At 46.2% G+C, this 16,145-nt stretch overlaps 1 protein-coding gene across 2 annotated transcripts in view; it reads right to left on the bottom strand.

Moving 5' to 3' along the window:
- Nucleotides 1-16,145, bottom strand: part of ABHD12 (abhydrolase domain containing 12, lysophospholipase) — a 495,702-nt gene that overhangs the window by 112,330 nt on the left and 367,227 nt on the right. For both annotated transcript variants that reach the window (XM_078649029.1, XM_078649028.1), the window contains one exon: nt 14,858-14,895. In XM_078649029.1, coding sequence (XP_078505155.1) covers nt 14,858-14,895 — 38 coding nt within the window. The remainder of the gene's footprint in view (nt 1-14,857; nt 14,896-16,145) is intronic.

Here is a 16,145-nt window from a genome sequence, read left to right as displayed (position 1 = left end):
CATTTCGCTCCTGTTCATCCCATGACCTGCTCTCGTTTCCCAAATTTCTATTTTTATGCTCTGACATGCGTGCTTTTATGGTTTTCCTTTAAGTGGGGACCTTTTTTTATTACCCAGACTTTAAAGGCTTTTGGATCTCCGTCTGCAAGGCCTGCGGCGAGCGCATCGCACGAGGGGACACCCTGCCTGGCAGTCGCTGACTAATACAAAGTGTATGGGTGGGAAATTATGGGCCTCGTACATTAAGGAAAGACAAGTTCGGTATGTTAAAATAAATGGTTTACAGTGTGCAAAAAAGTATGGATTCCTTCAGAAAAAGTGACAGGAATAACTAACATACGAATCGAGTTACACTCATTTCCCTAAAATGTATCCATCTGAAAGTACCATGCCTCCATAGACGACTTTAGGTCACCCTATATGGAAATCTGTATGTCTGAGAGTGAATATGTGACTGTGTGTGAGGGACAGGTGTCTAATGAATGGACGTGTGACCATGTGTGTGTGATTGATAGTTTAATGACAGGTGGGCATGAGATTGCTGGTGTTTGCTGTATGTGTATGTGTGAGAGTTAACATGCAGCAATGTGTGTGTATGGTTGCATGTGCGACGAATGGGTGTGTAGCTTCATGTGTGTGTTTGACAGTGTTGCCACGAGTCAACGTGATGTTAATTGTGTGACATTTGCAGTTTCTGTTGCCTGCTGTTGGTGGACCTGAGTAGCGCTTGGAGATTAGAACTTGCCCTTGATCTATGTCTTATTTATACCATCTACTTGCAGAATAATAGATCCACTTCCTTATCTCCGTCAGGAGAATTTATTCAAAATCAATAAGAGAAAATAAATGTATATTTTAAATGTAAAACTCAAGTAAGTAAGCTTCATTCATCAAGGGCAAAGGCGTACTGCAGTCCTGACATCCCACTCCGGCTATCAGCCTCTTCACAAATCCTCTTCCTGTCTTTCTTGTTAGATCCCTCTTTCTGCCACTCACTCCTTTGCACTTTTCCCTGCACCCTCTCGTCTGTTTATCTTCCATCCCTTTTCCTATTAATCCTTTGCAACACTCCCTCTGTTCTTTATATCACTATTACATCTATTTCTTGTCTCTAATTTCCTCAAACTCATTATCTTTTGCTATTCCTAAATGTATGCTCCCCAGCACACTACCCCTTTCTTTCGCCCTCTCTCTTTCATCTATTTCTAAAGTCACATTTATATCACTTTGTCCTATTTACTGTTTTTCATATCCCCATATCCCTTTTTTCTATATTAACCTTTCCACAAGCTTTCTATTTCTACTGCTCACTTTTACTTGCAATAGAGAAATATTACTGAACTAAATATGTATATTCTGTTAATATCTCATATCAGCATGAAGGAGGGGTTAGAGAGCCTGACAGCATTTTCATTTAATGGTTTATGAGTTTACATCATCGTCTACGTAGCCTTTCAGGAGCTAATATTCACATCTATAACAATCATCTGGATTTTTTGCGCCTTAGAAGGAATCCGCAGCATCTCTGTCACACAGCTCATTTAAGAGTATAGGGTCTGGACCAGCCTTATGTCCTCAAGCAGTTTCCCATTTTCTGTTCTCTGTGCCTCACCCAAAAGTGTTTATCTACTTGGAAGGTGGTCTGGTTTGGTTGATCAGTGTTGCCAGACCAGTTGTTCATTTGCAGGCAGGTCCTTGATTTCCAAAGAAAGTCGAGTATGCTTCATAAGGCTTGAGGAAATATCTCTGGCTAGCTGACAGTTTTATGTATACAATATATTATTGGTCAGATGCCAGTATATTTGCTCCAAATTTCTCCAGACCCTTCTTGCATCGCTCTTTTTTCTACTTTGTAAAAGAAAGCATGGATAATAAATTCACTTTTTTTTTTTTTAAATGAAAGGAAAAAAACAAGCGGTGTCTTTGGACAAGACTCGGTGCGGTGCTTAATCTCTGTTTACCACTTTTTCTGTCTGCTTTCTCTCCATGGTGACCACTTTTCAGAGTATTAGTGCTGTAGTTGTTATCTCTTTCAACAAGAACAACTATTTTCCGAGTCGCTCCTGGGAAGAGTCCAGTTAATAATGCAGGCCTTTAGTCCTGAGGGGTCCATATTTCCCGGGACAGTCTTCTATCACAGCTTGGCCTCACTACGCTGGCTGATGTGCTTGGAACGTTGAAATCGCATTTGCGAGAGATTAAGCTATTGCCATTGTAAATGACAATGCCATTTATTTATCTGTTTTCAAAACCAACACATAAATAAAAAGTTTGTCATTCACAATGCCAATAGCTCAAACTTTTCCAAGGGCGAAACCGTTGCATTGTAAATGCTTGTTTCTTTGTTGTAAATGGATGTGGAATAGCTTAAAACCAGAAATTGTACAGGATTTAATGGGATACTTTTGAATTTTTTCGTTACTTCATGGTATGTCGTAGTTGTCAGGAGCAATATTTTCCCTGAACTATAAAATCATGAAGGTACGTATAAAGAAATTGTGTGCCACCAAAAATAACAAACATTTGCAAAGCCAATTGGTCTGACTGTGACAAGGGAGTGTGATGGTTACATTATTTCTAATTGTTTATTCCAAGCGTATACCATAAAATTAAAAGAAAAAGATTCACACATGCCTCTACCTAAAGATGGTAGCCATCAATGTAAACCAGAAATTTAGAAAATTAATCAAGACATATAGTTTTTATAGAAAAGCATGAATGCTTCCTAGCAGTGAGGTATACTTTACAGAAATCTCACTTAATGAAAAAACCACAGGAAAACAAGATTCTTACTGGAGCAAAGAAAAGGTACTATTGACTCTGAATTATGGTAACATGTAAAAAAGTTTAAACACATAAGGATGGCTTAGAAGAAAAAGGATAAAAAATAGAAAGTAAAAGTGCACTAACATGGTAAAATACTGGCCCACCACCCTCGCAGTGAGGTGTGCTAACTTATTTTTAGGCAGATATGCGAAACATGCAATTGACAGCTGAGAAGACCAATGGAGGAAGAGGGCTGACTAAAAGCCTATTATGTAGAAAAATATGTACTTTTATTATATATTTTTTTATCAGATGAGGCTAGAGCAGTTTGTAGGCTAGACCTAAAAAACTGGTTGCACTGCAGACCAATATTTGTACCGCACAAGATGCCATGCCAATCAGATACAGTGTTGCCCAATAAGCAAATGTTCATATTAAATCATATGAAAAAACAAATATGATCAGTTTTAAATTTTGTGCGAGGATAGGATGCCCATCACTGTTTGTGTGCCAGTTAACAGTCTATTAAAATTACTTTGGTTGCTTTCTGGCCAGGGCCAGGGCAGCTCATCTAGCCGAAGAAGCAGCCATATACCTTGCAGCGCACCGGGATGGACCGGACAGCCAGAATGGTCAGCCTTGCTTGCTCCTGCAGACGTAGTACCACGTTGCTTGAAAAGGCCATTATCATTATAATCTCCGAACTATCTAAAATACTTTTAATTATACTACAGAGGAAATATGCATGCAAAAGAAAGTGTTACATACAATGGTCCCGATTCACAAAGCTAAATATTTAGGTCCATATTTTCTCCTGTATATCTACCACTAAACCTATGTATAACTCTCCACTTTTTCGCTATTCACGCTTTTCAATGGATTTACACATAGGTGCAGACTTGCATGTCTTCACCCCACTCCAATGAGGGGGTGGAGCCTCCCACAATGGTATTTACGACTGTAAAGGTAGTACAAGCACCTATGACTGTACTGTATGTTACACCCAGTAGGCACACATATCTGCTACTGGGACGGAGACCTCCACCAGGACATAAAAAGCAACTTATGGGGAAGCATATGGATTGTGCAAAAGCAACGGGCCTCCTTCCTGGCGGTCAAGAGGAAACTGAGATCGTTACAACTGCCCTACGCTATGATGTTCCCGGCACGGCTGCGGGTGATCGCAGGAGAGCGCACCCACTTTTTCCTGACACCACAGGAGGCTTGGAGCTGGCTGGATACAAGAGGGGAGTCGGGCACGGACCACGCGCCGCAGACCCCTCCCAGGAGACACGCCACGGAGACGCCGCCGATGAGACGATCTGGCTCCCCATCGGATTGGCAACAGGAACGCGCCAAGGCGGTGCAGGCAGTGGCGACCATCAGCCAGGGAGACGCCAGCCCCTCCAGTAGCGCATCGGAGCTGACGAAGGCCAGCGCTCCCAGCCCTGGCTCCAGCAGTGGGCACGAGTTATCAGAGACAGACCTGCCGGTTGTGACTCCCCAGACTGCGGATGGTATCCTGGGCTGAGATGGTTCGTGGGACACTGATCACATAAGTAAGGTACTGGGATACACGGGCGGAGGGGGGCTGCTTCAGGACGCTGTGCGGTGGTGTGCGGCTGCCCCCTGGGACTTCTTACTGAGACCTTGGGGACGGGGAGAGTCGGGGGACCTCTCCTGTTTGTTGCTGGGGGTGGTGGGGCGGGGGCGGGGGACTTCGGGCCTGTCTGGAGCGGCATTGCCGCCTCTCCAGCCCTATTTTGTAGTGATACGCTTTTTTGATACTTGAGTTTGGATGGGGTTTCCATGTTGGTTGTCTGTCCGGGGGAGTGGGAGTTGGGGTAGGTTGATCATACAAGTTGGGGGGGGGACGAGGGTGGGGCCTAGGCGTGCTGGAGGCGTTGCTGAGAGGGTGATTAGGGTATGGTGGACTCTACCATGGGATCCGACTTAGGCTATAAATGTCTCACATGGAACGTAAGAGGGATGCACTCGATGCATAGGCGTCATAAGATCCACTCCTATCTGGTCAGGCGGGGCATTCACATCGCCTTCCTTCAAGAAACACATCTGTTGGATAAAGAGGGGAGGGCTCTGCAGCGGCGCTGGAGGGGGCAGGTCTTTCACACTGGCTACTCTGCCTATGCTAGGGGGGTGGCCATTTGGATACGGGCGGGGGTACCCTTCCTGTGCACACAACAGGTAATTGACCCAGAGGGGAGATACATAATGGTGCGAGGCAAGCTGGACGGGAGGGACCTTAACCTGGGTTGTTTGTACGCCCCGAATGTGGACCAACCTGCTTTCCTCTCACTTCTGTCCAAAAAACTAGCTCAGTTCTTAGTGGAGCCCTTGCTCCTGGGCGGCGACTTTAACAGTGTGGCCGACGTGACCCTGGACAGATCCCACCCCCCCCTACAGCTTGCACCAGCTGGTAGACTTGCACTTGCGCGCTCCGCCTTGCAGCGCCAATGGGGACTGGTTGACTCTTGGAGGGCTTACCACCCATCGGACAGGGACTACTCCTTCTTCTCCGGTCTCCACGAGTTACACGTCCGCATTGACGCCTTCCTGAGCTCCCAGGACGTGCACGCGGAAGTGAGCCACAGTGAGTATCTCACGCGCTCGATCTCTGACCACAACCCGCTCCTCGTGCGGCTGCGCTGGTCGCAAATCCGCCCGAGGATTCCGGCTTGGAAACTACGCCCTGAGGCACTAGACGATCAGCTCTTCCGGACCACAATTGCATCAGGCATTGATGAGTATTTCCAGGTGAATGCGGGCACGGCGGGTTCAGCTGCGACGGAATGGGACGCGTTCAAATCGGTGTTGCGAGGCCAGTGCATTTCGACGTCATCGGGAGTGCGGAAAACGCTACTGGACGAAATTGGGAAGGAGGACGAGACCCTGCGGAGACTGGAGAGGGTGAGGCCTGAGCGGCCGGACACTCACGGGGACCTGCTGAGGGCGCGAGAGGCGGTGGCAGCATCGGTGGTGCGCCTCCGGTGCTTTGACTACAAAGCCTACCTCACGCGAGCGCACTCGGAACGCGACAAATCGGGGGCCCTCCTGGCCTGGCTGGCCAACCCAGCCCGTCGGAGCTCGGTCATCCTTGAGCTCAGGGACCACGCGGGGGCGGCGAGATTCGATCAGCAGGGGATCAACGCGTTGTTCTACGACTACTACACGGAACTCTACCGCAGCAGGGTCCTCCCTTCGTTGGTGGAGTTCCAGACCTTTATGGAGGGTCTCGACCTGCCGGAACTGGGTGAGGAGGACGCGAAACGACTCGGGGACAAGATCGCGGAGAGAGAGGTACGGGTCGCCATCAAGAGTATGGCAAGGAATAAGACGCCGGGCACTGATGGATTCCCTATGGAATTCTATCTCACCTACGTGGATCTCCTTGCGCCCCGGCTGACGTGGCTGTACAATGAGTCGAAGCGATTGGGCTGTCTACCCGAGACCACGAGGGAGGCGTTGATTGTCCCCCTTCTGAAGCCGGGCAAGCAACCATGGGACAGATCGGCGTACCGCCCACTGTCCATGCTTAACCTGGACTACAAGATTCTAAGCAAGATCTTGGCGACGCGATTGCTCCCTCACATGCCCATGCTGGTACATGCGGACCAGTCTGGTATCATCCCGGCCCGCAATACGGCGCTTAATGTGCGTCGACTCTTGCATATACTAGAGGCCGACACCTATGACGGTGACAAGGCGGTGGTGTTTGCTGTCGATATGGAGAAGGCATTTGACAGCCTGGAATGGCCTTATCTCTTCCATGTTTTACGAGCGTTGGGCCTTGGTGAAGGCTTCGTAGATTGGACGAGACTGCTCTACCAGAACGCGACGGCGAGAGTCAGGACAGGGAGGGTTATCTCTGAGATGTGCAGGGTGGGCAGGGGCACCCGTCAGGGATGCCCTCTTTCCCCCTTGCTATTTGCCCTGGCTGTCGAACCCCTTGCACCGCGAGCCCGGCTGGGCCGGGCGTATCAGGGACTGGACGTCTATGGCCAAGTACACCACATCGCATTATACGCAGATGATCTGCTGATGTTCCTGGCGGACTCGGCGGACTCCCTGCGTGGTGCTAAGACTCTCCTACAATCGCTGGCCAGTATCTCGGGCCTCCGTGTGAACTGGGCGAAGTCCCACCTATTCCCGACTCGCCCGCGGAGAGCGTGCCCGCAAGAAACGGAGGGCGTGACTTGGGTAGAGAGAGGCCTACGATACCTTGGCACCACGATCTTCCATGACAGGGCCGATATCCTTGAGGGGAATATCGGGTCGGCGATCAGGCATACTAAAGGGAACTTCGACTTTTGGGGCACGCTCCCGTTATCACTCATGGGGAGGGTGGCGCTACTCAAGATGGTGACCCTACTGCGTTTGCTTTACTTCTTCGGGACCCTCCCGATCTGGATCCCGGCGAGCTACTTTCGGCGGCTGCGATCGATGGTCATCGGCTTTCTGTGGGGGGCGGGCAGACGCAGAGTGGCCCACGCCACATTTCTCCGCCCTAGAACGGATGGCGGACTGGCAGTGCCGGACTACGAGCTCTACTACTTGGCGGCGCAGCTGCAGTGGCTGACGCAATGGGTAGCACGGGCCAGGAGAGGGATGGACGGATCGGGAGAACCGGCGGGTCCGGTCCAGGTGTTGTCCCGGATCGTCCTGGGTCTACCGATGGGGGATTTCCACCTCACTCAGGAGTTTGCGACGGCCCGAAAATGCTGGAACAGATATCGCCGGAGATGCGGTATTGTGGTTCCGTACGCACCTGAGATCCCTCTTGGACTCTGCGGGGCACTTCCGCACGGGGGCTCGTGGCGCGGGCTAGACGGATGGGATCAGCAGGGGCTGTCATCCATGGGTGACCTGTACGAAAACGGGGCGATGTTGCCCTTCGATCTCCTCCAGGACCGCTTTGAGTTGGCAGGCGGGGACTTCCTCCTTCATGCGGCTTTAACGGCGGCGATCCGCAAACACTGGGGAACGGGCATGTCGGAGCCACCATTGTCGCTGGGCTGCCAGTACAACGTGATGATGACGGGGACGGTCAAGGCTGTCACGTGCCTGTCTCGTCGCATGGTCTCGGAATCCGTCGCTCCACTGATGGCCTTGAAGGCGAAATGGGAGGCTGATTTGGCGACTGAGATCCCCGAGGAGGCATGGAAGGGCATACTGGAGGGGGCCCGGAATGGCACGCGCAACGCGAGGTTCCAGCTGGTGCACTTTTATGTCCTGCATAGGGCCTACCTGACCCCTGATAAATTGAATAAGTACTTCCCGGCCCAACCGGCGTCCTGTCCGCGTTGCCCGGCAGATCCCGCCGACTTCCAACACATGTTCTGGTCCTGTCCCGAGCTGGGGCCCTTTTGGGAGGAAGTAGTGGAGGTTCTAAGGGAGGTGACGGAGAGGGACCTGCAACTCACCATGGCGCATTGCATATTACACTGGTTCCCACACACATCAAAAAACAAAGTCACTAGCAAGTTTCTGGACTTGGGGCTCATCCTGGCGAAGCGGGCCATCACGTCCCAATGGAAGGCGTCCCGGGGCCCCGTGGTAGGGCGCTGGAGGGCTGAGCTGCATAAATGGGCTAGATGCGAGGGTGAGTTTCGTCTGCGGGCCGCGCTTAGGACAGGCAACGACACAGCACTGGAGAGAGCCAGGGCGTGGGAGGGGATGGTCCTGGGACTCACGCTCGTGGACATGGAGGAGGAGGACTCCCCGGTACATAGTCTGGCTCCGGCGGAGCGCCCACCAGACGGGGGGACGGCTTAGGCCTGATTTGCTGCTTCCCTACCTTTGAGTTCCATTGTGAGGACTTACGAATGGTCGCTGATAATTCCTGGTGCTAAGTTCCGGAGGATCTGATCTTGTTGATGGGATTGAGAATTTGATTAGGTGATACTCTGGCACGCCTGGGGGGGAGGGGGGCCTGGGCGGGGGCGGGAGGGCGGATAGGGGGGGTCCTGGACGAGGGTGGAGGGGTAGTTGGGGATGAGGGTGTTGCGGGGGAAGGGGGGGGTTTGTTCAAGTTGGGTGAAAAGTGACTCCTGGTTTAACTGGACTTGGGACAGGGAGAAGGGAAGGTTAGGACCAAAAGCAGCCCTGTCATTCCTCCCCCGCTTGGTGGCTATGGACATAAGCAGAATGCTCCAGCGCAGTTTCTATTCACACCGTGATATTGCCGCTCAACCTCCGGGATGTGAGCTGAATGGCTGTGTGATACTGGGGTGAGGGGCGACACATCAACTGAGAACCATGGAGAGAGGGTTGAAAGTACTATATGCTTCTCTGATCTTGCTGCAATAAAAAAAATATTTGCAAAAAAAAATGGGGAAGCATATGGAAATTCGATAAGGTTGCATTTTTAATATAGTTATATTTATTGTAATGCATAATATGCATGCAGATTAATTAGAGATATTTATTATTAACCTGGAATGAATTAAATAATATTTTACAGCATATTAACTCTTCAAATGTAATGTTTATTGAATAATTCAATTAATATATTGATTAATTTTATAAATAATATTCAATATTTAATAAACTAGGTTAAACATTACATATTTAATTAAGAACATTTCACTTTAAAAAAAAGCTTACCATTTTAGTGTGTGTTTTTAAAGTTTAGTAGGTGTGAAAAAAATGTAATGCTTATACATTATTTGTAATGCATTTAAAATATAGTTACCTTTATGAGTTTAAATGTTGAACTAATTTAATTAAATTAAAATTATTTCCTAAAGAGAGTCATTTTAACTACTCTCCATCTCTGTTGCTTTCTATGGGATTGTGTGTTGCAGTACTAGTGGTTGGCCATGTGTGGGGCTCAACTTACTCCAAGGCTGGGCTGGTGTACATTTACACCTGTTGTGACAGCTTTAGGGCTGTAATGACCATAAAAGTATTTTGTGAATTGCAGTTGTCATGTGTGTTTTGAATTAGCATGTCCCTCCATAAACCCTCCTGAAATTCCTTAAACCCTTCCCATAGGTTAGTAGTTCCCATTCATTAATCCATGTTCCTCCCACATTTACTACTAAAATCCATACATAAGTGTTTGGAGATCTCCACATACATGGCAAAGATCTCTGAGCAGAAAAGATAGGAGCAAAGGTCTCTGGTTGTAGATTTGTGATTTGCATTTTGTAGTAAGTTAGGGCCATATGTATGAACACATTTCCCCATAGACACAGAATGGGTAAAACCCTTTGATACATATGGCCCTTAGTACTTTATGTGCTGCAGCCTGTCAATCGGGCCAGGCCCGGACTGGCCGTTGCGGGCACCGGGCAATCCCCGGTGCGCCGCATGGGTGTGGGCCGGTTTTGGGCCCTGGGGGCCGTTTTTGTTACAGGGCCGTTTTTGCAGCATAGCTGCAAAATCGTCCCTGTAACAAAAACGGGCGAACACCGGGCCCGGCAAAGAGCTCAGTCGCACCCCCAGGGGGGCGGCCGAGCACTTTGCCAGGGCCGGTTTTGGTTCTCAGTCCGGCCCTGAATCGGGCCCATGATGTTCCTAGACTAAGATTAGTTTCGAATGAGAGAGGATGTGGTGGACAAGCTTCCAGTTTCCAGGTTTGTCCCCCATTCGGGTGGTCTGTCCAATTGGCTGCACTTGGCTAGTGAGGCACTCCAAATATCCTGCTTGGTACAGCCCAAAGTTAGCTTCCTGTCAGGACACAGGCAGCCAGTATTGTCATTTAAAGAGGAAAAGCCAGAAGTAGAAACCATTTCTTTAGGTCATGGGGCAATAGGGGCTACTGGGCAGGATCCATGGTGGACAGTGTTGTTTACCATTGGTGTTTCATGTTTTAACACTATTTCACACCAGTTGCATGATGGAAGTATTTCTTTTGTAAACGTGTCTCTTTAAAAGTAGCAATCCCAAGTATTCAGTGCTTACTCCAGAATGTGAATAAGGGGTTATAACTCAACTATAGTAAGTACGAGGCAGTAGTCAGATTCGATAAACTCAATATCTGGCCGAGTGATATATTGTAAAAGGACTTGATTTAGAGGAGGGGGCTACAGAATTAAACTTCAAATGCGTTTTGCGATTTATAATTGACCCACTCCCCAACCAATGTTAGCGTCCGTGCACCCAAAGTGTCTACATGCGCACAAAGAGTCGGGCAAAATAAAAACCCAAGAAAAATGGTCACCCTAATTTGCACCAACTACACCTTTGAAAGGATACAGAAGGAAAACTCCTTATTGTTGTGCAGTTCATGCTTTGCACAAAACACGAACTTACAGACTTGAAAATCTAATTTACAACTTAAGAAATATTTTGTAAATGTAACCGTTCTGCTGTGGAGATTCCTGGCTGCCAAGACTTGGAACTCCCTCCCCATCCACCTTCGGCTGACCCAGGACGATCTCGCATTCAGGAAACAACTCAAGACCTGGCTATTCGAGCAGTAGCATACCCCTCCCCCCAAGCGCCTTGAGACCCTCCCGGATGAGTAGTGCGCTATACAAATGGCATGATTGATTGATTGATTGATTTGTTCAGGTGTGAGCTTGAGCAGTCTGATAAATCCCTACGTCAACCTCTTTCTAAGTTTCTGATTTCGTCACTTGCAATTATTCTATCAGTGGAGGCGTCTGCCTTATGTGCAAGGTTCAGAATTTCAGGACGCTCGGCATAAAGAATGTGGCCAAGGAGGTTTATGACGCTATGCATTTACTACTGCAATGTTTTGTGATAGTATTTATATAGTGCTTTCTACCAATGATGAGGCATTGAAGCGCTTTACGGACAGTAGCATTCTACCCTAGAACCCAGGATTAGCGGCTAATCCATAGGTTATTGAATACTGTTATTGATTAAGGATTAGTCATGTGCTCTAGGTGAACCATTATTCCAGGCAGTTTGCATACTGCTCAAATGATATGGCTATTTTGAAACTTGATATTTTAAATACGTCTGAATATATTATTGTTGACAATGAGCTATGTATCTTGGCATATGTATTAATATTTTCTTTAAAGTAAAGTATATAGCGCGTGAGCTGAAAATCGAACATTACAAATAAATCAATATATAATTTACTAAGTGTTTGCATTTTTAAACTATACGCAGCACACCCGAATATGGTTATCCCTCGGAACATATTTTTATAATTCTGTGAGATATACAGCATACTTAAAAAGTAATGCATGACAAGCTGTTCAGTTTGACGGGGGTGAAACTGATACAAATAAGTAACTTTGATGTGTGAGTCGGGTTTCTAGATGTTATGGAGACACTTTGTTTCGAATAATGCGCTACTAATGACCAAATTGATGAATTCTGAAAACTGTAGCCCGGAAAATAATGATTTATAAAACAAAGGCTTGATGAAATTCTTGAAGGGCAGAAGGATGACTCCTCATTTAAATAAGAAGGAGCAAGGTTCTCTTGGCTCTAATAAGGGCAGCAACATGTGTCGAGGTTAGTATAACGCCTGGTGCGTGGTATTTGTCATGACTTGAATAGCATTGGACTCGCATGAAGGTGGGGAGCACAGAAGGGTAACACGGGACAGAATGATTTGTTCTTATGCAGCACCCTACCTAATTTGCTTCTCACGGTCGCACGTGCAAAGCGCGAGTCTGGATAGGAACTGAGCCATGACCTTACTAGGGCTCGCCCAGTTGGTACTCACCTGCCTTTGGAAGCCAGTGAGAGCATGAGAGGCGTTTTGGGTGGGAAACCCCGCTCAAAGTGTGCCCTTCTTTGTCCTACAAAGTAGAATTTGGGCGTTTTAAATATTGTGCCCAGGTTACAAACCTTAAGTGTGCTTCTAAATATGTGCCTATTAGTAGGGAACTGTGCCTGGAAGGGATTTCATTCAATGAACTAAGTTAAACAATTTGAACTAAATAACTCGTTGTTGAACCCCCGCCTCTGACTCACAATTGAACAATCAAAACCTAAATTGGTCTGTTTATTTCATGGTAAATCAACAACAGATAATCTCGGAACGGATGTGAATTTTTCAAAGTATAAACTTATTTAATGTGAACAAACAAATAGGGTCAGCAACTCCCGTTCTTACCCACGTGACATAAATTTACTAATTTGAACATCATTTATCATCATATTAGTTTTGCTTAAGAAATGTTTAGTTCAGCTTAATAAGTGTACATACTACTTATGGGTATATTATACTATGTTGAACATGTATATAGGTCTCTGCATAAATAAGAACATTTTTATCATAACTATCTAGAATTGCTTCACTATTGGATTAATATATATATATATATATATATATATATATATATATATATATATATATATATATATTTATAAATCATGAAAACAAATAAATTAGTTTAAGTACAGCAACACTTGAAATTCTGAGTTTATTAAATACAAGTTAAATCTAGATATATTACCTTCCTTATACATATATACCTTCCATGTACTTGTGTGTCTTTATATTTATCACTTTAATCCTAATTCAGCATTTCCAATGCACTACTCTATATCTCACCGTATACCTCTCTCAATACATCCTCTACCTTCATTTTCTTACTCATTTCAAACCCCATTCTTTTACTAGGATCCCCAGAATAACCCTTTCTAGACCCTTCACTTTTTTTATGCCTCCTTGCATCATCTCAAACCTCTTTTACTATTGAGATCCCCAAACAAGCCTTTCTAAACCCTTCTCTCTGGCTCTTCCCTCTCCACATCCCCTTTACTCATCCCAAAACTTCTCCTACTGCTATGATCTCCAAAAACACTGTCTAGACCCTTCCCTCTTCTATCCGTTAACTATCCCTTTCAATCCAACTAACAGACTCGAATGTCCACAGCTCAAATTAATTTCATATTTCCTTACACTAATTCACCACTAATCCGGTTTGTAAGTTTCGGAGAAGCGTGCTACTCCCTGCCTCATCGGCGGTAACAAGAGCTATGTAAATGCAAACCTATCCCTCCACTATCCTTTTTCAATCCAAATAACAGACTCACATGTCCACCACTCAAAGGTATTTCATATTTCCCTATACTAATTCACCACTAATCCTTTTTGAGTCTCAGAGTAGCGTGCTACTCGACAAAAAGCACTTTGACGCCTCGTCAGGGGTAGTAAGAGCTATATAACTGGAATTACAATTACACTTATTGCCTTGCGAGTGAAGCCATATGGATTAATGACCCTTGTAATTACACCTTTCTTGGTGTACGTGCATAAACAAACACATAAGGCCTGCTCTGCATGCACATCAAGCGTACTGAGAAGACCATGTGTCGGTATGGGATACAGATTGCAGGTGTGCAGCGAGGACAATGCCCAACACACAGGCTGCAGAACATGCATGTAATACAGCTGCTGTAATGATTTGGAGACACAACATGATTGATTTAAATGAGAAGCCCGCCACACAAGCTGCCAAGCCTGGGAGAAAGATTCAAAGGCAAAGAAAGTAAACATGAACAAAATAGCTCTTAGGCTTTGCTGAACATGGGAGAAGAAAACCCAGAAGGCAGAAAAGGGTAAACTAAAATGCATGGTGGAACTGCAGCGCTTTGGTTATAAAGCTAAGCAGAGCAGCTTCCAGTTCTGCCATAGGGTGGTGTGTTTGTATTTGTATTTATATAGCGCACTTCTACCCAGAGGTCTCGTAGCACTGCATTCATACCGCTGTGGAACCCTTCCTGGCTTTCCTGTGAAATGTCCACTCCTGGGCACCCCCAAGGTGAAGCCAGGCATCCAAGAGCTGCTGGGGCCGTTGTGGAGTTTAAGGAAGCTATTGCCCAGAGTCACAGAGTGGGACCCATGATTAGATTAGGCACCGAGGCGAGAATTATCAGGTCCGGGGAAATTGAGTCCAAGAACCGCCGAGGCGGGAATTAAACCCTGGTCCCGGGCCAGACCTCCGTATCAGGGTCTGCCGCTCTAAACATTGAGCCACGCTTCTCCACTGGTACGCACACATGGAGAAAGGGAGAGTCGGAACATGGGAGTAATCTTCATTGCACTCTCATAATATTGCTCATGTTGCATGCATAAAACTTTGTAAAAAACATCTTACAAGTGAAGAAAATAGCTTTCAGATTACGCGCTTACCTCTTTCACAAAGACGTCTCACTAAGTTTGTTGCAACTCTAGAAGAAAACAAAGCAGGTGTATTACACTTTGCTTGCACAGTTAAGATACACAGCTACACTGAAACAGGGGCACAACTAGACTCAAACTTCAGGGGGTGTGGGGGGCTAATACGTCCATTAGTGGAGGTGGAGACATCATAAGAGCCAAATCAAAAATACTTATGGGGGGCTCCCTTCCTTTTTCTGATACCGTGCATAAAACACTGAGTTATTCTGTGAGACTACATGCGGAAAATAGTGTATTTCAAAGCACATTGGGTCAGTAACATTGTTGGGGCTCTCCCTTAAGGAATTTTAGCACAGTGAATTACAAATGTTCTATTTCAATACATATTAGGCCAGTAAACCTGGTGCAATGTGAAACACCAGATTCTATTTTACATAACAATCTCTGGCAAATCGTACACTCCAAACACTCTGGGCCAGTTGTGTCAACCTAACTAGTCCTATAAAAATCTTTTATAACATAATTCAGCATCCTTCCCCCAAAAGAAGGTTTGGGAAAATAATGCAGTTTATGCACATTTATATAGTTACAGCTCTGTTCATGCTTCACTTACCTGTACACAATAGTATTATGTTCTTTTCTGAATATGATTTTAGTGTAGCAAACAAATGTGTTGTGGTTTGGGGGAGGCTGTCAAATATCTTAGCTCTATAGCACATAGAATGTTGAATAAATATTCTTTGGCACTTTGAGACAATTCCCACCAAATATTTGTGGATTTGAAATGCTTGAGTAGTCTATTAGCGTGAAACACAACCCCTGTTTGATAAGATTTGCTCTAATATACATTAAAGATAGAAACTGAGCACACACCTTTGATTGTCCATCATAGCTCCATATCACACATAGGTGTCAATCTAGGCTTACCAAGCGTATGAGATGTTGACCTAGTTTACCATTTGATTCTCATCACACTGCACTCATTACGCCTTGCCTAAGTGGAAGGATGAATGAATGAGTGAAATAGGTTTGTAAAGTGCAAAACAGCTGCTCCAAAAGGAGCGCCCTGGCAGTAGGTGAGGTTAAGGCACAGTTGCAGAAATAAACAGAGGAGGGACCAGTCAACATTAGGTCTTTCCAAAGAGGTGTTTTTTAAGAGGCTCCTGAATGAGTTCTCTGATGTAGCCCCTCTAGTACGATCCAGCAGAAGATTCCAGAGCTTTGGCACCAAGAAGGAGAAGAATCGCCCACCTGCTCTGGTCTTTTTAATCTTAGGAATGTTGAGCAGGTTATGGTTGGC

Source organism: Lissotriton helveticus, chromosome 6 (genome assembly GCF_964261635.1).
Source record: "Lissotriton helveticus chromosome 6, aLisHel1.1, whole genome shotgun sequence".
Lineage (NCBI taxonomy): Eukaryota > Metazoa > Chordata > Amphibia > Caudata > Salamandridae > Lissotriton > Lissotriton helveticus.
This window is presented reverse-complemented; position numbering and strand designations above follow the sequence as displayed.